This window comes from Sus scrofa, chromosome 13, assembly GCF_000003025.6.
Source record: "Sus scrofa isolate TJ Tabasco breed Duroc chromosome 13, Sscrofa11.1, whole genome shotgun sequence".
NCBI classification, from domain to species: domain Eukaryota; kingdom Metazoa; phylum Chordata; class Mammalia; order Artiodactyla; family Suidae; genus Sus; species Sus scrofa.
The window spans coordinates 151,282,866-151,307,116 of record NC_010455.5 but is presented as its reverse complement, the minus strand read 5'-3'; the positions used below and the strand labels follow the sequence as shown (position 1 = coordinate 151,307,116).

General features: G+C 39.0%; 2 protein-coding genes across 4 annotated transcripts in view; one reads left to right on the top strand and one right to left on the bottom strand.

Annotated features, from left to right (window-relative positions):
* IFT57 (intraflagellar transport 57) overlaps positions 1-8,565 on the bottom strand; it is a 58,164-nt gene extending 49,599 nt beyond the window's left edge. Inside the window, exons 1-3 of one of the 3 annotated variants that reach the window (XR_002337925.1) lie at positions 8,248-8,562; positions 5,546-5,707; positions 4,631-4,749 (exon numbers count right to left, since the gene is read on the bottom strand). Coding sequence is in view for 1 of the 3 variants with exons in the window: in XM_021070455.1 (XP_020926114.1) it covers positions 4,631-4,749; positions 5,545-5,707; positions 8,248-8,459 (494 nt within the window). In the remaining 2 variants the exon portion in view is untranslated. Of the gene's footprint in view, positions 1-4,630; positions 4,750-5,544; positions 5,708-8,247 lie in introns of all 3 variants that reach the window. The other 2 variants (XR_002337924.1, XM_021070455.1) reach the window with 2 other exon arrangements.
* The window catches only part of HHLA2 (HERV-H LTR-associating 2), a 144,343-nt gene continuing 128,884 nt past the window's right edge, over positions 8,793-24,251 (top strand). Inside the window, exons 1-2 of the mRNA XM_005670246.3 lie at positions 8,793-8,943; positions 9,404-9,504. The gene's annotated coding sequence lies outside the window, so the exon portion shown is untranslated. The remainder of the gene's footprint in view (positions 8,944-9,403; positions 9,505-24,251) is intronic.

Below are 24,251 nucleotides of genomic sequence, written 5' to 3'. Positions count from 1 at the left end.
GCTTCTAAGTTATATCTAGATTTCTGATGCCCTTAAGGGGGTGTTAACTGTACATTGTTCAAAGGTCAACTGTACATCTTTCTCTTTCTCAACACACCTAAACTGTATGCTACTACTACTGAATAGTAGTAATATAATTAATATAACTAGCAATCTATGGCTTAACACTGAGGTTGTGTCTAGTTTATTTACTGCCAATACTGCAAAGATCATCCTTTTATATTTATCATTTACATATATCATTTAAAATAAATTTGTACAAGTAGAATAGTTAACAACTTTGTACATTTTATTGTTTTGATCAATATTGCTCAAACCTACTTCCAAATGTTATTCTAATTTACCCTACCAAGAACAGCGATGTCATTTCCATATGTTCACCAATATGGTAAATAAACTTTACTCTTTGCCAATCATCTAAGTGAAAAAAACCTCATTCTTGTTTTAATTGCATTTATTTCATACAAAGAGTGGTTGAATACCTTTTCATGTTTTAATTGGCTATGTGTGTTTCTTTTTCAGTGAAATGCCTATTATGCCCTTTGCCCTTGTGTATTTAAGGAAAATTAATGTTTTGTCTAACCTATTTTAAACATATTTTCCTTAGTTTATTATAATCTTGGCTATTCAGGACTGTTACAGTTCTTACTATATAGATTTAGCAACATTTTCTTACCTGGATCCTAGCTTCAACATCATATATAAAAGGCTTTACTCTCACATAACACATCCCACACCCCTTTGATCTTGTAGTACTCCTATAGTTTAATTTCCCACATTTACAACTTTGATCAATCTGAACTTCATTTTGATAGAGGTAATAAGAACTCCAGCTTTGTTCTTCTTTCCAAAATATAACCATTGGTCCTAACACTAAGTCCTGAACATACACTTCTCCTTTAAGATTAATGACATGTATTTCCCATAATAAAAATACTTGAAAGTATTTGCATTTATCTCTATAAACTTATTTTAAAAGTCCATAATACAGACAGGTTAACAAAACACAAAAATTGACACTAACATTAAGGAAGGAAAGTACTACAAACCAAATCATTCTTCTTAAAGAATAACATATACATATACATGTATATTTACTAATTAGAATTGGGTAGTAACTTAAAGGCAATGTTTTTCTAGGGTTTTGGGGGGCATATTTAGATATATAAAATAAGTATGTATAAACATGTAACTTCTATGTAACTTACATATCACATAGCTGATATATTCTCTAATCCCTATTTTTAATGTTTTCACCCATATATGGTCCTTATAAATTATCCAAATCAAAATACTTGGCCAAGAATAAGACATGTCAAAGAATCAAAGGAAGCACCAGATTAAATAATGGTTGAGACACTAATAGCTTTTTAAAAAAATTACCCAATGAATTTTATTACATTTATAGTTGTATAAAGATCATCACAACCAAATTTTATAGCATTTCCATCCCAAGCCCTCAGTGCATCCCCTCATCCCTCAAACTGTCTCATTTGGAAACCATAAATTTTTCAAAGTCTGAGGGTCAGTATCTGTTCTACAAAGAAGTTCATTGTGTCCTTTTTTTAAGATTCCACATGCAAGTGATAGCATTTGATGTTCGTGTGTCATTGTCTGACTGACTTCACTTAGCATGATAATTTCTAGGTCCATCCATGTTGCTGCAAATGCCATTATTTATTTCCTTTTAATGGCTGAGCGATATTCCATTGTGTATATGAACCACATCTTCTTGATCCACTCCTCTGTTGATGGACATTCAGGTTGTTTCCATGTCTTGGTTATTGTAAATAGTTCTGCAATGAACATCGGAGTACATGTGTCTTTGCTAGTCATGGTTTTCTCTGGATAGATGCCCAAGAGTGGATTGCTGGATCAAATGGTAATTCTATTTTTAGTTTTCTGAGGAATCTCCATACTGTTTTACACAGTGATCGCACCAATTTACAATCCCACCAACAGTGTACTAGGGTTCCTTTTTCTCCATACCCTCACCAGCACTTATTGTTTGTAGACATTTTGATGATGGCCATTCTGGCCAGTGTAAGGTGGTACCTCATAGTGGTTTTGATTTGCATTTCTCTAATAATGAGTGATGTCAAACATCTTTTCATGTGTTTTTTGGCCATCTGTATGTCTTCTTTGGAGAATTGTCTGTTTAGATCTTCTGCCTATTTTTTGATGGGGTTGTTTGTTTTTTTGGTATGGAGCTGCAGAAGGTGTTTATAAATGTTGGAGATTAATTCCTTGTCAGTCGCTTAATTTGCAAATGTTTTCTCCCATTCTGTGGGTTGTCTTTTCGTTTTGTTTAGGGTTTCCTTTGTTGTGCAGAAACTTTTAAGTTTAATTAAGTCCCATTTGTTTATTTTTGTTTTTATTGTCATTACTCTAGGAGGTGGATCTGAGAAGATGTTGCTGTCGTTTACGTCCGAGAGTGTTTGGTTTATGTTTTCCCCTAAGAGTTTTATAGTATCTGGTCTTAGTTCCTGTTGTGGCACAATGGAAACAAATCTGACTAGTAACCATAAGGTTGAAGGTTCAATCCCTGGTCTCGCTCAGTGGATCCAGTGTTGCTGTGGCTGTGGCGTAGGCTAGCAGCTGCAGCTCGGATTCCACCCTTAGCCTAGGAACCTCCATATGTCGAGGGTGTGGCCCTAAAAAGCAAAAAAAAAAAAAAAAAAAAAAAAAAGACTTGGTGAGATAGTAATAGCTTCTGATAAGTTAGAATGCATTGGGCAATAAATTTAATAATTTTTAAAAATGCCGGAGGGAGTTCCCACTTTGGTGCAGTGCTTGTCTCTGTGGCAGCACTGGTTCTATCCCTGGTCCAGTGCAGTGAGTTAAGGATCTAGCCTTGCTGCAGCTGTGGTGTAGGTCACAGCTCCAGCCTGGATTCAATTCCTGGCCCAGGATCTTCCATGTACCATGGGTGTGGCCTAAAAAGGAAAAAAAAAAAAAAAAAAAAGCCAAATGGAGCAGGGTATCTCATAACTTTTTGTGGACTCTAATAAAGAAGTAATATTAATTATGTACTCATTTTTCTTTTCTTTTTTTCTTTTTTTTTTTGCTATTTTAGGCCCGCACCTGGGACATATGGAGGTTCCCAGGCTAGGGGCTGATTGGAGCTACAGCTGCCGGCCTATGCCACAGCAACACGGGATCTGAGCCGCATTTGTGGCCTATACCACAGCTCACGGCAATGCCAGATCCTTAACCCAATGAGCAAGGCCTGGGATCAAACCTGCATCCTCATGGATCCTGGTCAGGTTTGTTAAGCTGAGTCATGAAGGGAACTTCTATATAGTCATTTTTCATATTGCAGTAAGTGGTAATGTTGGGGTAGAAGCATATGAAGCTGCCATTTTTTTTGTTCATAAATAGATGAATATTAGTAATACAAGGTTCAATCTGATGATAACCTAAGTCAAGTGAATTTTTAAAATATTCATTAATAGAGAGATTATTGAAGAGAATGTAATTGAATATACATTAAAATATACAAATAAAATACATACTTTTCCAAGAAGTTAATTCTAATCCAAAATCACTGCTACTCACTGGATAATGCCATCCACAATTTCTATCCTATCAATAATCCTAATCTCCAAAGGACCCAGTTTATATATATTTTCTAATTATAATCTATGCAAATTGTCAGTTTCTGAATATTTTATTCCCTCATCCATGTGATCAACATTTATTGAACATCTCTCAAACCAAAATGCTATACTAACTGCCATAGAGTACATGTAAAGATTTCATAATTTCTAGCAAGAAGGCCTGACCTATAAACAAATAACTTTAATACCATGAGATAAATACTATAATAGAAATGTAAACAAATCAGTCAGGTCAGAAGAACAAGTAATGAACAATATTTGTCAGTGTCAGGTAGCTTCTTCAGTATTATTCTTGCTCAGTCACTATAAACAAAGGAGAAAAATCCCATTTAAAATACTACATTAATTTCCATTTTTTTCCTTAAATCAATCTGCAGATATCAATTACCCCATGTATATATATGTTTGAGTGTATAAATAAATATAGGCAAAGAAACTTTTTAAAAATTTCCTAAATTGACCAGGATAAACAGTTATAGTTAAAACCTTTAGTACTTATGTATTTGAAATGGGAAGGGAGGAGTTCCCATTGTGACGCAGTGGTTAACGAATCCGACTAGGAACCATGAGGTTGCGGGTTCAATCCCTGGCCTTGCTCAGTGGGTTAAGGACCCAGCGTTGCCGTAAGCTGTGATGAAGGCTGCAGATGCGGCTCGGATCCTGTGTTGCTGTGGCTCTGGTGTAGGCTGGTGGCTACGGCTCTGATTTGACTCTTAGCCTGGGAACCTCCATATGCTGAGGGAGCAGCCCAAGAAATGGCAAAAAGACTAAAAAAAAAAAAAAAAAAAAAAAAAAAAAAAAAAAAAGGAAGGGACACAATATCACAACTGGTTTTGAAGATACCAGATGTTCCAATGTTGTCTGTAGTGACTTTTCTAATCACCTGTGGCATTTCCAGTTTAGAACAGTCAAGAGGAAATACTTCCTATCAGTTCGATTAAATAGCTCTGAACCCTTAGAAGAAAAAACTTACATATAAAACTACTATTGCCAAGTTGGGTGATGTTTACCTTTTCCAGGTGAAACCAATATATTTTAATGCTTCTTCAGCTAAACAGTCAAGAACATAGCATACATGCTCTCCATAACCTGACTTTAATTTTGAAGGAGGAAAATCTGCAGTTCTCCCCTGAAATACAAAAGATAAACTGGGTATTATTTGTTATTTATATAGCAAATGTCAAAATATTTTAAGCAAAGTACTAATGAATAAATGTATCACCTCTATTCTTCAAATATGACTTAACTGTAATGACATTGCTTCTTAGAAATCCATCTCTTTAGTCTTTTTTTTAAATCCATTGGTGCATAAATAAATACTAAAGGAAAATGAAGATATCTTATTGTCAAAAGTATCAAATTAAGAGGCAATAACCTCATGACAAGAGAACAAATCATTGATCTTGTTAGGGTGAAATATCAGTATAACTACTAGGCTGGGTATCATACTGTTAAACAATCATATGAAGGATGAAGTGATTCACTTATCAAAAATAACATGTGTGCCAAAAATTCTCACAGCTTGTCCCCAGGAAAAGTCAGAAATGAAAAGTACAACTGCTTTCATGGCCTATTAAAACAAAGTTCCCTTTCAAAACACAGTGTTTCGGTTTCCTAGTTGTTTTTTTTTTAAATATGTATTCATAAATTTACCTCTGAGACATCAAGAATAAGAAAAATACTGTTACTTTGGGCTATAAGGATTGAACACTAAACATTTTTTTAAGTAGCATTAATGTTATAATATCTACCATATCTGAAAATAAATCCAGATATAATTTTACATATATATATACACACACATGCATGTATATACATAGACAAGTACTTATTCACAGAGAATTCTTCTAAAAGGTTGCTGAATTATCAATATTAAAAATTTCCTAACTTGAGAACCTGCAGAAAGAAGAGTTGTTGACACTTACAATGATCGAAGCTCAGATAATATGTTAGAAATCGTTGCATTAGGGTCATCGTATTCTTGAGGCTGCTCAAAGGGGTGTCCCGCTTTGTTAATTAACCAAGCAGCAAGAGTGCAAAACATGTAGAACTGTTCCCCAGGATTGGTAGGCAGTGCAAAATAGTGTCTGTTTCAAAACAAGGGGGAAGAGTAAAATATGAAATATTGCAAATAAGCCCTCGGTAGCTAAAGGGGCTAAATCCAAAACTGCCAAAAGAATTTTCTTTTTTTTTTTCCAAATAGCTTTAACATCAAAAGACATTGACAATTCACTCTTTGATGTTTCTAGTAATCTATAACACTCACATAAAACTTTCTAATCAACAGGATAAGGGCAATTACCACTGTATACAAAATATTAGATCAAAGACCTTTATACCCAGAAAATGCAGGGCATGTTAAAAAACTGGGCAAGTAGAACTTTGGCTAAAATCATTTACGCGTCAGGAATAATTAATAAGAGAGTATCACCTAAAAAAGGTGATTTAGAATTAAGGGAATCACTGAGTTTAAAAAAAAAAAGGCTTTAATTACTATTCACTGTTCATTTCTACACTGTTTTAAACTGTTTATGTGTTATCTTTACTTACCGCATCTAGCCTATCCCCTGTGCTAAACAGTGTTCTCATCTTGGCTGCATACTGAATCACTTGAGGAGCTCATCAAACTATTGCTACTGGCTAAACACTGCTTCTTCCCTCATGGATTACATCAGAACTTTTGGGAGTGAAGCCCCAGTATGAGAACATTTCAAAAACTTCTTCAATGGTTCTAAGGTGCAGCCAGGATTAAGAACCATTGCGTATTACATCCCTAGTCTAACAAACATTTGTTGACTTTTGCCAAGTGCCCTGGCCTACTCAAAACAGTCCTATGAGGATCAACATGATTTGCACCTAAACGAATCAGGAATAAAACTTGCTAGTAATAGCATTCCAGTCATTTGATCAAAGATCCTATTTTGCTTTATGTGTAGTTATTACTATTATGTTTATAATTGGATTTATAGATATTATAACTATTTTTCATAAGAATAAGAAGTCTACTTCCTGTTTCCCCAAATTTTTCCTACAGGGTAAATGTAAATGTTCTGGAAGATAACAGAAAGCTGGGAAGAAAATAAGGCCATAAAATCTTTCCAGGTATATGTCCACCTACCACTAACACTCATCTTTTCCTTATTGGCTGAAAACAACTCCAGGAGAGAGTAATAGATACTGATAGATACTGCAGACCTAGGACAGTGCCTCTCAAACTTTAGCAGGCATCAGAACCACCTGGAGGGCTTGTTAAAACACAGATTTCTAGGCCCACCCCTAGAATTTCTGATACTCTACACCCAGGAAAGGGCCTGTGGGATTGCATTTCTAGCAGTTTTCCTGGTGATGCTGATGCTGCTGGTCTGTTGACCACACTGTGAGGATTATCATATCCACACAAATTGATGACTCAAAGTACCCTGCTGAACTCCTAGGGAACTAGGACAGAGTTTGTATTAATCAACAGAACCTTGATACCGTTTTCTTCGAGTTTGAAAAATGTACTCGGAGGAAAAGAAAAACACATTTTTATTTGGTTATTTGTATTATCCTATTCATTTAAGCCATAACTTTCAATCCTACAGTTTATAGCTTGGATTATGCAACACTACTTTTTTCTCTAACTTTTCTCCTATTATGGACTGGCTTAGCAATATGGACAGTTTACTCCTAATGCAAGTTATTGGAAGAGAGCAAGAATGACATCCAAATTGTCAAGGGAAATTATTTGAGCCTAGCTACAGCCATCAGGAGAAAGAACTAGACTTAATAATCTTAATCTAAATTCCTAATCTAAACTGCCTCTTAGACAAATAAACACCAAAAATTAACACAAAAAATTAAATGTTAAGTACTAATGTGAAGACAAGCTATAAAACCTCATTTATGAGGCAATCACTAAGCTACACTGATTGGCTATTACCCTCAGTAAATAACGCCAGTGGCTTCAGGATATGATGAACTTTTTCTCCACCAGAACAGGGCAGAACTTTACGTTCTATGATAAAGAGACAATTCCAATAGTTGTCATTTTATTTATCTTTTCCACTTCTTAGTTTCTGAGAGTACTGTTATTGCAAGGGCAGAAGTCTTTTAAACCATAGCAATTAGTGAACAAGTTTATTAACTGCATATAAAATGCTCAGTGAAGGTCCTAGGTACCGACAGTTATAAGTTATAGGGATAGATTCTCTAAAAGGAAAACAAAAACCAGAGATAGATCTAAAGCGATAATGGCACTAATCTTTGGGATTGAGATTATGAGTAACTGCAGTATTTTTTTTTTTTTTTTTACAAATTTCCTTGTGTTTTCTGAGTTCTCTACAATAGGTTCTTTTATTACGTTTATAATCAAAAAAGAAAACAGTTTGTGTTTTATGGAGTTGTATGTGTGCTCTAGGCAAGTTTTCTTCCAGTCCTTTCTATAGTTCCAAAACTATTCTCCCTAGAAAAATACGAAGTCTAAAACTTCGTGAGCAGCCTGGTCCTCCATAGCCAAGTTTGTGGCGAACTGCTCTTTCCCGGATAGAAAGATCATCTGCTAACCCTAGATCCCCTGACGGCAGGAGGAAGGCATCTCCCCAAGGGCCTAGCCGGCACCCAGGAGCTCGGGGAGGCAAGCACCCACCTGGACGGGGGCTTCAGATTGTTCTTCCGGAGGAGATCCTCCTCATAACGGAGCAGCTTCAACTTCTCCACTAGGTCCTCCATCACTACGAACATGTGGTAGGCCGCGCCAGGCCCCCGCTCCACGACCACCTCCCCTGCTTCTTCGCCACGGGACCGAGACACCCCATCCTCCAAACCCGACGGTGTGACCACTGCTGCGGCGGCCGCCATAGCAAAACGGTCCGAAAGAGCGCAGCGCGAGCTCGGACCCACAGACCTCCGTGGCCTGCGCTGCAGCAACCAGACCTACGCAACTGGTTACCAGGCGACCGCCTGGAAACCCAGCCCCGGGGGTACTAGACTCCACCTCCTTCTAAATTCCCTCCAACCAGGGTGGGTTTCTAGGATGATGTGGCCGCCCCCGCCCCTTCCCCCGCCTCTGAGAAAGCAGTGGCCGGGAGACAGCCCTGCCCCTATGGGGGCGTGGCGTTCTCCGCCCCACGTCGGGCACGCCTCCTCCCGCTACAGTTTAAAAACCGAGTAGGGCGCGTTGGCCTTACCTCTGTCTTCTCGCGGTGGTCTTTAGCAGGCGTTGCGGGTCTTGTGCTGGTGGTTACCTAGGGCCGCAGAGCCGGCGTCCGAGTCAGCTGGTAGCAGTTTAAAAGATTAAAGAGAGAAGAAGACGCGTAGTATTGAAGACTTGGTTAACCCACTGGTATCTTTTTTATTTTTCTTCTCAAAATTGAAGGTTTTCACAGTTGTAGAGATAGTCGATAGCATAGGTTTCCCTTTAGCTCAGGAACTTTCCTACGAGTTTTTCTTATTTTTCTTACTTTTCCCTCATAAAGGAATGCTGTATTTGACTTAACAGTATATTGTAAGATTTGAGATATTGTAATTCCCTCCTATTACTCCAGGGCTGGGAAAGGAGTTGTTGGTTGGGAGGCGGTGGGGAAGAGGAAAGGCAGAGGATGAGCAGAAAGAAAGCATGAGGAAGGATTTGCTCTACCTCAGAAACATCCTGCTGCTTAATCTCTTTCAAGCCCATTGCGTGTAGTATAAAGTTTTGAGGTTCCTGGTTAAAAATCAACAAAATAAAGTTGATCTGGAAAGGAATTTCCCTGCCTTGTAGCTCTAAGTGTGGCTAAAGACAGCGTTACTACTGTACTCCGCAGCCATTTACCTGGAAAATGCAAGAGAGGGGCATAAGGGACCATGGCTTTGCAGTTCTCAGAAAAGCCTTGTCTATCAAGCAGTTTTCCTGTGGGAAAATAAGGTAAGTGGTAGATGCTGACGGTTTCCCGGAAAAGAAAACTTATGGCAAGAAGTTGAACATAGGTCGTATTTATGTGGTTTTTGATCTGTAATCTCCTGTATCTGCTACTAGAGGATGTAGAAGAGGTCCATTTTTTTTTTTTTGACGTAAATGAACTTTGAAATTTATCTGTAATATCTTTTTGTTAGAGAAATGGGTGGAAGAGCACTTATCATTTTAATATTAGTCTAGACCTAACTTTTGATACCAGTAAAGGATCAAAGAATCAGAAAAGCAAATACCTTTTTCTATTTACCAAAGAAAATACATAAAATAACTGATTTATGTAGAAAATAACCCAAAGAAAACCACTGAGAACTGTTTTTAAAATAACATTTTTTGCCTACAGCAAGTCATTAACAGCTGCTTTTAATAAAAATGAGTGGGAAAATTGGATTCGATGCTACTCCACTGCTGAATTGTTTTTTCTTTGCCTCCTTGGAACAGTGTTTCTCCCCCATACATCCCAAATGCAACCCCCACGTGTGTGGGGGAGAGATATTGTGGTATGTCTGTATAACTTTCAGGGTACAGGATAGATGTACAGCTTTTTAGGATTGGGAGGGAATGAAGGCTCAGATAATATGCTTTGAGCGCCTTGATTAATCAACAGGCAACCTGTGGCTTTTTATTTATTTATTTATTTATTTTTGCCTTTTCTAGGGCTGCTTCCGCAGCATATGGAGGTTCCCAGGCTAGGGGTCTAATTGGAGCTGTAGGCCCCAGCCTATGCCAGAGCCATAGCAACGCGGGATCCGAGCCTCATCTGTGACCTACACCACAGTTCACGGCAACGCCAGATCCTTAACCCACTGAGCAAGGCCAGGGATCGAACCCGAACCTCATGGTTCATAGTCGGATTCGTTAACCACTGCGCCACTACAGGAACTCCCAACCCGTGGCTTTTTAGAAGACTCTCAAAACAATGTCACACTTTACAGGTAAATTGATTTCAACCAGGGTGATGTTCACTTGAAGGCATGCTGCCATATATTTTGACATTTTCAGAAAGTTATATATAACACTCAGGATGAAATAGTCATAAACATTGTTTTTGCTGATGAGAACCCCTCTAGCAACATGTATTGTGCTTGGGGTGGGGGGGTAAAAAAACACCTCCCCCAGAACCTAGCCGTTTCCTCTCCATGTACAATACTGATGCAGCCTGACTTGAAAATTGTATGAAGAATTATTTTTCTCCTTAATTGTGTGAAGAAGAAAAAAGAGATTAAAATATAAAATGTCCCCTGGTAACTAGCACAGAAAGAGTGAAAGAAACAAAAGAAAAACCAACTGTTCAACACTGCATGCTTTCTCACAGGAAAAAAAGATGGGAAAGAACACCGAAATGTCATTTCATTTTCATAAGGCCTAGGAATTATTTTTGCTGAATTTTTGTTTACCCACAATTGTTTAACACTTCAAGAAGTCTTTTGCTTATTGGAAGTAGTTTCCTTTACTTGTATGAGAATATGCACTCAAATCCTCTTCCAACTATCTCAGCCACCTAGAAGCTCTAGCATATATTTCTGTTAGTATTTTTGCAGGACTGTGTCATGGGTTGACTAAAGAAGTTAAATAAAGAGAATGGGGTGTTGAGGCACGTTTATACTTCCTTTTAAAAATCTTAAAGATTTATCCCTGGTCCTGTGTGTTGACCACTATTAATAGCTAGGCTTCTGGAGTTCCCGTTGTGGCGCAGTGGAAATGAATCCGATTGGTATCCATGAAGATGCGGGTTTGATCCCTGGCCTCTCTCAGTGGGTCCAGGATCTGGGGCTGCCATGAGCTGTGGTGTAGGTCACAGATGCGGCTTGGATCCCACATTGCTGTGGCTACGATGTAGGCCGGCAGCTGCAGCTCTGATTAGACCCCTAGCTTGAAAACTTCCATTTGCCATGGGTGCAGCCCTAAAAAAAAATAGACAAAGTCGGGCTTCTGACTTTTAACTTTTGTCTCTCATAAACCATCTGTGAAATGAAAGGAGGTAATTTTTAATGCCCATAAGACATTTCTGTGAATGTCTCTGAAAACCAAAGAGCACCCAATCAAAGGAGGTTTTTTTTTTAAGCTAAATGGGATTTCACTGAAAGATGCTGAGCAAGGCTGGGGATACAAAGGAGACAGGTTCAAAGATAAAGGAAGGCTCTCTAGCTGCATCTCCAAATATAAGTCCTCCAAGAACACTAGACAGACCTGGAAAACAAAGCTGCTTTAGGTTCCACTCATTTGGGTTGTTAAAAACTTAGAGAACCACTAACCGAATAAAACTTTCTTAACCTGATAGAAAGCATCTACTAAAAACCTCGAAAGAAAAAGCTGTTTAAATGTGAAGCACCAGAGGCAAAGCCTTTTAAAGTCAAGAACAGGAGAAGGCATCCATTCTTCAAAATTGTGCTAGAGATCAGAGCCAGTATAATACGACAGAAAATTAGGAGTATTGCAGAAGAAAAAACTGTTGCAAGTATATGATTAGGTAAAAAAATCCAAGAGGCTCTCCAGACAAGCTATTAAGACAAATCAGCAAGTTTGCCATATGTAAGATCCAAACTAAAGAAAATTTACTTGGAAAATAAAGCCTCAAAAACAAACCATTTATAGCACCCAGAAATAAGTATCATGATTATGCAGAAATTGTTAAACTTTACTGAAAGTCATGGAAAATCCAAATAGGGATATAACATTCTTTAATGAGAAAAATCAGTTATCTTTACCTAATCCATAAACTCAGCACAGTTTCAACTAAAATTCCAAGAGGGTTGGTACTGACACTCATATAGAAGAGTAAATTCGAAGAAGTGTGAGGAAGGAATCGTATCATATAGTAAGTTCACTAGTAAAAGTATAACTTGAAATAATGACATCACAGAAATAAATAGTAAATAGCCTGGAAACAAGTGAGTTTATATGGAAATTCAATGTATGACAAAGTTGGTGTTATCATCCAGCGTGGGAAGTATATGCTGTTGAAGCTATGAATTATCCATATGGAAACAAAAATATATCTCTGAATTCCACTACATAAATCCCAGATAGATTGAAGACATAAATGTGAAATACTTGTAGAATGGTTTGAGGGAAGCAAAATAGAGTATCTTTAACCTCAATGTAGGGAAGCATTTCTTGAAGGAAATAAAGAACAAATAATAAAGAGAAATTTATCAAAAATACAATGAAGAAGATATTTGTGATTCATCTAATGTAAATGGATTCGTCTCCAGGATACACAAAGATAATAAATAATTGAAAGGCCTCTGTGCCACATTGGATGATTTCAGATGTGTTCTTTTAATTAGGATTTCTCAGCCTTAGCACTATAGACATTTTAGACTGGATAATTTTGTTGTTGTTGGGGGCTGTTCTGTGCATTGTAGGATTTTAACAGCATCCCTGGTCTCTTCCTACTAGATGCCAGTAGCACTCACCTATAGTTGTAACAACCAAAAATGTCTCTAGGCATTGCCACCTGGCCCCTGGTGGCAATATTATCCTGATTAGAACCACTGCTTTGGATGCATGGCTTGAAATAGCAAATGCCTTTATAATAACCAGGAATGTTTAGTAAAGGTAAATGAGTGACTGAGTGTGTGTGCGTGGTGGGGGGAGGGACTATGGTGAACCAGAAAAATCATGCAAAATCTCAAGGAGGGGACATTATCATCATGCAGAAATTCAGCTTGTTTTGCCACGTATCATGATTTTGAAAGGATCTGGACTTGAATTTGTATGTCAGAGTGAGATTCCAGTGCTCTTGTCGGTGACCTTTCTACACAGAAAATACTGTTTCAGAGGCTATTTTAATTGTTAAATACATTTAACTTATTAATGCATTGGAGTTTAAAATTGAGAGTCCTTGTTCTTAACTTTTCTTTTGATATTCAAATCTTATTCAGCTTGTAAGTATAGTAAGTTTGTTACATCAAGTTTTAGAAGATTTATAACTTCCTATAGAAGTTTTAAGCTTACTATATTATTTTAATATTGTCTGACAAGTGATCCTGGATACTATAAAATTCCCTGACTCTTGAAGTTTAAAAAAGTGGGAGAGTGGGAAGTTAAGTTCTATCAAGTATTCCAGTACTGTTTAAAAAGGTAGATTTCAGTGTGAAAGTATAAGTCTAAAATAAGTCTCAGCTACTTATTATAAGCTGGAATCACAAGTCACTCTGTTCCTCTCATAGGCTAATTTTTCAAACATTAGATACTTAAATATCAGATAGGCACACATTATTCTTTAACATAATTATTACTACTGTAGGTTTGACTTTCATCATTATTTAGTGTTATAGTTTTCCAGAATTAAAATATACTCACCTACCAGGGAACCAATCATCCCACTCTGAGCCTGTGAAATTTCCTATGCAAAGTACCAAGAGATACTTGCCTAAAACACCAGTAGGACACACTGTGTCCTGACTTGCTGTAACAGACTCTCTAACTTAGGGAAGTGAGTGGTTTTGCAACCCTTTTTCCCTGGATTTACCTTGTTTTCTAGTTCTTCTCTACTAATAGAAGTCTTCTGACTTCCCCAAGATTATAATTAACTGCCTCAGTTAACTTTGACTCAAGGTAGATTGTACACATTTCAAGGGTTGCTTGTTCCATGGTCTCATTTTCTTGGGGGAGGAACAAAGTAGATGGGTGACCTGAGTTCTGTTGACTGCCTCTGTGAAGTGATCAAGATAGTTATTGAAAGGTTTCAAGTAGAGGGAAGTGTGTTATGGGAGGGGAAATGGACGATGATTACATTTGCATTTTAGAGTATTCTGGCCATGTGGTAAAGAAGGGGACACAGGAAGCTGAAAATTGATTCAGAAGGCACTTTGGATAGTCAGGTGAGAGACCGTCCTGAACTGGGATGAGGGGCAACTAGAATGGTGAAAAAATGATAGATATTCAGAAGGAGATTCAGTAGAATGCAGGAACGGGCACCATGGTATATTCTCTAGGGGCATGAATGGCACCACAAGATGCCTTACTGTGGGGCAGGAAAGCTGGCCTTTATACCCCTGTCACCCTGGGTCATTGGCTGTAGGCTGTCCCAGACATTTCTGGGTGAGGAGGCTTCTATTGGCCAAGGGTAGTTTTCTGGAAAAGAGTACAGCTGTGAACACTGAGCAGCCAATACTCATAACACTGAGAGGTGTATAATCAGCTTGGAGAAAGGGGTCTGGACAGGCACTGGCAGGCTTTACTGTAATAGTTGATGTTAAAATGCAACACTTCTCAGTTTCTTATGTGGGATGTGTCCTGAAGTCGTGAAGATGGTCTTAAGCTAAGATTCTTTTTTTTAAAGTCCACCGAAGATTGATCAGCTATAGTATATACTGTCAGATGGGGAAAATAGATAAGTAACTGCAAATATTGAAATATTCTGTCCAGTTTCTTGCTAAGAGTTCTATTCCATCATATATGTTAGTAACATTTAATCTGATACATATTGGGTGCTAACAAGAAGGATTGATTTATTTGTTAGTTTTGAAGGTTAAATAGAAATAGGTTTATTCTTTAAGGTCTAGATTGAGAAGATTCAATTTATTTTACAGTCAGGGCAGCATTTTTCCCCCAAGGAAAAAATTAAATTCAAGACGTAGGATAAATAATAAATGTCATAAGAAAATCTTTCTTAATGGGGGTTGTTAGAGCCTAATAAAAGCAAAATCTGCTAAATGCCACACTTTCATAGTATAGCTCTGCATCGAAGTGCACAGTACACTAGGCTTTCAAATGGTCAGTTTTTCAAATGGTTATTGGCACCCTGTCTTGAGGCTTTGGAACCTGTTGCTCAAACCATTACATGGTAATAAAACGTTAAATCTAAACACCTGATTTTTATTTCTAGCTATTTAGTGGAGATGTTTCCTACTCCATACCTGCGTGGACAGAACAAGTAATCCATTCTGCCTTTGCATCTAGTGAGATTTTGACAATGAGAGAATTTTTTTTTCTTTCTGAAGGTGTGAATGTGAAAGCCTAAACTAATAGAGCCAGAGATCAGTGTTTTGCTTCTGAGAGCCACAGAGAGTATTTTCTAAATTTTTTGGCATAGCACGTATTTGAGTACATATGTGTTAGGCACTATCCTTGGGCATGGTGATTAAAAGGCTCATAAGCCTGGTCTATGTGCTCAAATAGCTCATACGCCAAAATGTGGAGTACATGTGTAAATTGGCAAGTGCAATCTATGATATAGACAAGGAGGAGGAGGAGGGCTCTCCAGACTTCTTTTATCCTATCCCTCCATAAGTCAGAGTTGCCTGTGCCACCTCTATGCCTCCATGGCCTGCAGTACTTTCCCTGGAGTCCCACTTTATCTCCTAGGCTCTGAAGGGTTGGGAAGAATTAGGGGAAATTAGTAGGAAAATTAATATGATTGGGGTCAGTCTCTTTCCTGGAGAGCCAAACTTCAGAACAAAATTGATAGCTCCTCTTCTTTGTGTCTAGAATGGGGGACATTTCCTTTAGTCTTTTGCTTAAGGGTGTTGGTGGTGGAGCATGAGCTGACTCTCTTTGCCTAGGAACTTTAGCAAGGGGTCTGCCAGATAGAGTCGGATATTTTCAGAATCTGGAGAGGAACATGCACTGTAGTCCATTCTCTAAGAATTCAAATCAGAATGTGTTTAAGTGCATTCCAAAGAACTCACCCCAATCTAGCCCTGAATCAAGGACATAAACTAAAAACTCTTTTTGTGACTTTATAACAACTGATCATTTTCAATAAGTCTTTGTGCTTAATCTGCATGCCCAATATACATCTTAAAAAAATTGTAGCTACCGAGTTCAGAGGAATACTCATAAACTCTGCATAAAACTTTTCTTCCTTCTTCGTAGTACCCCAAGGCAGAGTGTGGAGTTGTCACAGTAACTTTCTGAGGAAGAGTAGTACCAGTTGTGATGGTACATAAACTGTGTGGTTGTCTAAGCCCCCAGGAAGAAGGGGCACTCTTCCCCACAGCTCCCCCCTGGAGCAGGAATTGATGGTCTCCCCTTCATACCATAGAGCTGTGAAAAAATGGCTGCCATCTGCTAGCCTGTTCTTCCCCTATTAATGTGAAATATTTATACTTATTTGGTCCATTTCCAGACTTCAGACTTTAAGTAGATTTCTCTGCCTATTCTCCTGACTGTGAAAACAAAACTTTTGGTTTTGAGGCTTTAAAATAAGATTTACTTTCAGGTAGAGCAACCCACCTCTCTAATTCTCTCAGTATTCTTGATTATGATATAGTCTTCTTCCAGATGAATTCTAAATTTATTTAATGTTAAAATATGTACTCTTGGAATATTTATATTTTTTATATTGAGTTTATTATCCAGGGATATAACATATATTCTTTTTGAATCTCTTATTGGGTTAAACAGAAAAACTGTTCTATTTTTGATTTTTAAACTGACAGGTAATTTTAAACCAAATTCTTGCTGTTTTCCTTGTGCTGATAAGTTAGCACTATGGAGTGTGAAAATTCTACATTTTATTTTCTGAAGGCAAGGACAGATTGTTACACTGCAAAAGATTTGAATCTCCTCAGCTTCTTAGAGGAAGAATAATACTTCTGAAATGGGAGGCTAGAGCTTTTATAAGTAAAATTAGAAATGCCCCAGAGGATCTTGCTCTTTCAAAAGAAACACGAAGTCCTTTTACAAAATAAAAAGAAAAAGGTCTTTATTCTTGCTTGGAATACAATGACAGCTTCCTTATATTTTCCCTGCAGATCTGGTCCTCTTTCACACTTTTGTCTACATTGTTCCCAGAGTAATCTTTCTAAAATGCAAATATGGACACATCACTGTTCTGCCTGACATCCATACATGAGCCTCCATTTGGGACAATATCTGCATTTCTTAGCCTGCTATACAAACCTCTAGGGACAGATTGAGGCTTTGTGGGACTTAAAGCTTATGCAGTTTGGGGGTGGGGATCCTTCTTAATAAAAAAAAAATATAAATTTTGAATTATGAGCCTCAGGGTCTTAGAAGGGGTAGTACAAAGGGCAATGCTCCTTGAAACATAGGTTTTACTCCTTTCCTAATGTATCCGCCTCTACTTAAGGGAATTGTTTCATCATCTCAAATAAGTGGAGTTTACCAGGTCAATAAATAATGACCATAGACTCTAAGTTGCAAAAACTAAGCTCTTTCTTCTACCCCTCTAGATTTTTTGACTGAGGCCTAGCAAATTAGCTGACAAAAGACAGATTAGCAGGAGAAAAATATACAGTTTATTAATGTATACAGTGAGCTTGTATGCAGGAGAAACTCAGTGATGAGTGACTCAAAGGGGTGGCTAGAACTTGGTCTTCTGTAGCATTTTAACAAAGGACAGTAAATGTGTAGAGAAGAGAGAAGGAAAAGTAAAAGGGTTTTAAGCATCCAAGGTAAATAGAAGAGGGAAACCAGTGGAAGATCAGATTGTTTTAGTAAGGCATGTCGAGTAGATTCTTCTCAGTGCCATCTCTGGGCTGGTGAGAGTCTTCGGTGATTTGAGTCTAAGTTTGGTTTTAGACATATGTGGGGTAGGGCAGAGAGGTTTTTGTTTTTGCTTGGCATTTGCTATTTCTCAACTGTCTTCAGCTCAGAATAATAAAGCGGCGTATTTTGGTGTGCCATATTCTGATCCCCTGTAGCCTAGAGATCTGACTGAACTTAAGACCCAAAGGCTGCACATGGCCAGGATAGGATGGTCCTTCTAACGTTAGACAGATATTTCGAGCCTTTTTTATAGTGATCACACTAAGGAGACTATTAAGCTCATAGTTTTCATACTAGGTTTATTTCAAATAGATTCAAGTTCAACCCTTAAAATACTAAATTAAAGTTAAAATAATTCCTTCTGTTTGAGATTGCAACTCTTTACCTACTACTAGCTTTCTTCTACCTGGTTGAGATATCTATTTAACAGTCTTTTTTTTTTTTTTTTCTTTTCTTAAGGCTGAAGGTATGACATATGGAAGTTCCCAGGCTAGGGGCTGAATTGGAGCTGCAGTTGCTGGCCTATGTCACAGCCACAGCAACGTGGGATCCGAGCCACGTCTGCCACCTACACTGAAGCTCATGGCAATGCCAGACCCTTAACCCACTGAGCAGGGCCAGGGATTGAACCCACATCCTCATGGATACTAGTCAGGTTCATCTCCACTGAGCCACAGTGGGAACTCCCTATTTAGCAGTCTTCTTGTCTGGCTGAGCCATCAATCTTAATGATGCTTTGATAATGGTTGATGGGATTCTATATCTCTTCTGCCTTTATCTGGCTTTATGGTCAACACTACCAAAGTCCTGCTCTGATTATCTCTTCCTCACACCAGATGATGGTCCAGATTTCTTCTCAGCTGAGACCGAGAGGTTGGAATATGAGAATTGCTACACATACTCTTATTGTTTCTTGCCCTTTGTGACCATCCTCTCCTCACTCTGTAAATTTGGTTCCTACCTTTTTTTCCATCTAGAGCCTGTTTTTAAAAATGGCAGTGATTCCTTATTTAGGTGACTTTTTTCTAAAGCACTTGTGTTAGTTTGAGTCCCCTAATAATCAGAGGCCAAAATGTGATTAGACATGAAATCTCATTTATTAGGCTATATGCCTGAGGTGGAACATGGGAAAGGACCTGCAATAGGCTAGGTCAGCAGTCAAATCTTGGTGCAAGATGCACCCTAAGTGAAGAATAGAGGGAAGAAAGTGTATGAAAGTGTTTGCTCTTCATGGCCGCACAGTCCATGGGTATATGACTGGGATGAGTATTCCCATGTTTGGAATATATTGCAACCAGAAGCCAAAGAGACCTTCTAACGTGTTTTGCTTCTTCTCCGTGTAGGGAATGCAAGAGATGTAATTTATCTTTTAGTTTGGAGCATTTCCCAGCAGGCTTCAGATCAATGGTTTCTCAAAACTTCACTGAAGGGAATAGTGCCTGAATCTTTGATCTCTCACCCTCTGGAATGCATGCATCTTACTAAATCCTCCAGAATACTAACCACCTCTTGCTCCTGCTCAATCAGCATTATACCATGGAAGTAATGAATAGGTATGATGTTCTGTGGGATGTCCTGAGGGTCTAGATCTCTCCGGACAGAAGACAGGAGAGTTAACATAGTCCAGAAGGAAAATTTTAAATGAATATTTTTGTCCATTCATGTGAATACCAACTTTCTCCTTCCTGATTGGGATTGAATAGAATACATTCACTAGATTAATGACTGTTCATTGTGTACCTGATGTCATTTTAATTTGCTCTATCAAGCATACCATGCCTGGCATAGTGGCTATAATTGAAGATACATCTTGGTTGATGTTGTGACAGTCTGCAGTCATTCTCCAGGAGCTTTCTGGCTTTTGAAAGGGCTAGATTGTTAAATTAATTGGAGAGATGATAGACTCTACCATTTCTGCATCCTTCAGATAATTAATGATGGTACTCATCTTTGCCATAGCTCTCCATGGAATATGATCATGTTTTTGTTTTACTATCTTGGGCGGCAGTTTCAGAGGTTTCCATTTGACTGCCCTCATTATGACAGTTCTTGCTCCAGAGGCCAGAGACAATGAGGAAAATTCTCCAACTTCTAAGTGTATCAACTTCAATCACATTTATAGGCACTCTGTGTTTATGGTATATACCTTCCATGGTGTGGCAGAATCCTTCCTCCTAGAGCCCCAGCCTCTTCTTTAGTTAAAGGGTTACAGATGTGCAAATCTGGTCTGGGAACTGGGACATGGTTGTGGGTTTGATCAACCACTTTCAGCCTCCTGCTCCTCTATTCTTTATTTTCGTTTAATGTTAAGCAGCACCCTTGTAGGGTGGCCATCTGTTTTGCTCCTAGAGACACCATGCTTTATTGACTACAACTTCTTGTGGGTCAAACAGACTTGGCTGTGCTCTGGCCTTGCCAGTCATTTTGATAATTATTGCCTCCTGGCTCCTGATAGAGATGTGCTGCTGTCTGGCCTCTGCTACTTAAAGCCCCTTCATCTCCATGGGTATTAACCTGCCTGGTATGCAGCTCCCTTTATTACCAACATCCTGGGCCTGTAGGGAAGCCATCACAGAATTTTGTAGTGGTGCTAGTGCCCCTCTCACAGAGCATTCCTGATGGTCTTTGTGAATGGTGTGCTCCTCCTGTAGAAATCAATCTCTTGGAAGGCCTTTTGGCCTTATGTATCCATACCACATGCCCACTTTCCTCAGCTACTTAAATTCCTTCACCTGTCTTCTGTTAGGGAAACTGTATTGAGCGTTAACCTACTTCTAGGAGCTACCTCAGCTATTAGTTTATCCTGTATGGTCCTTGCTAGGATTTTAAATCACAGGTCTTGATAAAGTGTCCCTAAGTCAATGAGTTCTGGCTTATTCTGTTGTACATTCTGTCCCCATTGATCAAGCATTTTCTTTTTATTACACTCTGATTTTTTTTTGGTTGTATATGTTATTTTTATTTTTAAACATTTTATTGATGTATAATTGATTTACAATGTTGTGTTAATGCTGTACAACAAAGTGATTCAGTTAAAGGCATATCCATTCTTTTTCAGATTTTTTTTTCCTCATATAGGTTATCATAGAATATTAAGTAGAGTTTCCTGCTCTGTATGGCAGGTCCCTGTTGACCATCATTCCATATACAAAAGTGTACATAAACCAGTCCTCAAATCCCAATCCATCCCTCCCCAATCAAGCACTTTCAGAATCCGCTTCCAGGAGTAATTTACTGGCTCCTGTTAGTGTATCCCAGCACTCATAATTCTTTAGGTTTATAGTCTCCTTCCTCCCTTAGAAGACCCAGCCTATCTCCAGCTGGGTTGAGTTGGGACTAATCCTACTTATTGGCCTGGCAATCAGGAGAGATAGTAGGGGTAGCCTGTGTGGGTGTCATCTATTGCCTTGTCAGGTGAAGCCTCTGCTGTGCTGGGAGGTGCTGCAGAAATGCTGGCCCTTTCTAGGGAGTGGTGTGCTACCTCTGCAGTCTCAGAGGGTCAAGAAAGTTGCCAAGACAACAACCTCAGGACATCCACTTAGACATCCCTATCCTACTTCATGGTTCCAAGTTTTGCCCACCAGGGCCTTGACCTTCACACAGCTGACCTGCCTTGGCTGGGAATTAAGATGTTTTTGGAGCTCTGGGACTTTAATAATCAAGACTTTAACCTGCTGCTCAACTATGCCTGCCCTTCTAGCAGGGGACAGGCCTCTTTGTAAGGTAACATCAAGGCCCCCTGGCTCTCCTGTTTAGTTGCTAACTGATGTTTTGCAGCCGCAGCCCGCATCTCCCATTATCCTCCTGCTGAGTGTTAATACAACTTAGCAACAACCATCCAACCCACCTATCTTCGTAAGCATTGTTTCTCCCACCCCAATTTTTCATATGCCAGTATCATCCCTACCTGTCAAAGCATTCATCTCCACTGGAACATCTTTCAAACAGCATTTGCCAAGACCATCAAGAATTTGCTGGTGACAGATCACTGAAATCTAGCAATTTGGCCATGATCTTTTGCCTGAAACTGTTTGTGTTCCACCTACCAAACAAGATGGTGTCCTCTGTCTGTCGCCTGGTGGTGGGTGATCCCAATAGCAAACCATTATCTTATTGCATGTTTTGGGGGACCACTTCTTATACCACTGATATTTGCCTAGGTCCTCTGAAATCAGACACCAAATCTGGGTTAAACATAAAATGATTTTATTAGAGAAAATACTTGTATGAGAAAAATGATGAGGGATATGAAAAAGGCAGGAAGAGCTGTCAGACTATGGGCATGTCTGAATGCAAGTGAGGAAGAGATGGAAGGAAGGTTGAGTGGAAGCATGTCATTACAGTTTGAGGAAGGTTCAGCAAGGTTGTCAAGGAAGTCCAACCAAGACCACCCATCACAAGACTCCCAGGTCTCTAATAGAACTCAGTCATTACCTGGAAGCAGCCCTTGGGTGCATTGTCTCTATCTAAACAGGTAGTGGTTTGGATAGATTGCAACTGTCAATTCTGGTCAGTTCACACGTTCTCATGGACACTACAGCTTAATCAGTGTTTAGTTAGTATTTGTGCACAATGACATATACCAAAATTTCACAGCTTAAGATGCCATTCTATTATATTTGTAGTATTAAAGAAAAACTAAAATGGAGGCCACAGTTTGAATATACCCCTAGATGAAATACTCATAGTCCCATAACCAAACCTTAAACTGTCCACATTTCCCTGAAATGCTGATTCTGACCTTAAAACTTAAGCTTTTTTTATGTTGGTGTGACCTTACAGCTTCCTAGCCAATCAGCTACAAATTAGTAAGCTTATACAATGCTATTACCTTAAAAGGAATGTAAATTTCTAGTAACCTGTCGCAATAGAAAACAATGTACATATGACCCTTGAACAGCATGAGTTTGAACTGTGTAGGTCCACTTATATGCCTATTTTTTTCAGTAGTAAATCCTGTAGTAATACATGATCTGTGATTGGTGAATCCAAGGATATGGAATTGCAGAAAGAGGAACTGTGAATTTGGAGAAACGACATGTAGGGAGGGCTGACTATAAGTTATACACAGACTCTCACTAAGCTGGAGGTTGGTGCTCCTGACCCTTGGGTGGTTCAAGGGTTAACTGTACTTTCCCTCTTTTTTTTTTTGTTTTTGTTTTTAGGGCCATACCTGTGGCATATGGAGGTTCCCAGGCTAGGGATATAATCAGAGCTATAGCTGCTGGCCTACACCACAGCCACATCAATGCTGGATCTGAGCCTCCTCTTTGACCTACACCACAGCTCAGGGCAACACCAGATCCTTAACCCATTGAGCGAGGCCAGGGATCGAACCCACATGCTCGTGGATACTAGTTGGGTTTGTTAACCACAGAGCCACAGTGGGAACTCCTCATTCATGATTTTCAAACTGAGCAGTAACTTCTGAGATCTGAGTTTCATACCACTTTTGGTTTCGAAGTCTCCCTGCTACAAACAGTTTGTTTCTTGCTTGCTAAAATATTTATATCAAGTAAAACTCTATGAGTTTTATATTGATAGTAGAATCTATGGGCCAGGAACTCACATAGAGCATAACGTAATGAGTGTGGCTTGTCTTTGCTCTGTAATGTTTTGGGCCTCAGCTAGAAGGACCAGGGCAACTCTGTGGTTGGGGCCTGGATTTCTCCAAAGGCTAATTTACTCATTTCGAGCACCTGGGCCAGGATGGTATCACAGTTTGGACTACTAAAGCTAGAATGCCTACATGATTTCTCCACGTGGCTTGGCTTCCTTACAACATGATGTCCTCAGAGTAGCCAGACATCTTACAGTTTGACTTGAGGCTCCAAGTGTAAGCTTTGTAGTGAACAATGTAGTGATCACCTTTTGTGACCCAGTCACTGCTGTATTGTGTTGGTCAGAACAGTCACTAGCCCACCCAGTCTCTTGGGGAAGGGACAGCCCCTCCCTGCTTTTTGATGTAAAGAGTGACATAATTATATAATTTTATGATCATTAAAAAAAAAGGGTGTTCCCATGTGGCTCAGTGGAAACAACTCTGACTAGCATCCATGAGGATGTAGGTTTGATCCCTGGCCTTGCTCAGTGGGTTAAGGATCTGGCATTGCCATGAGCTGTGGTGTAGTTCGCAGATGTAGCTCGGATCTGGCATTGCTATGGATGTGGTGTAGGCCAGATTCGACCCCTGGTCTGGGAACCTCCATATGCCATGGGTGCGGCCCTGAAAAGACCAA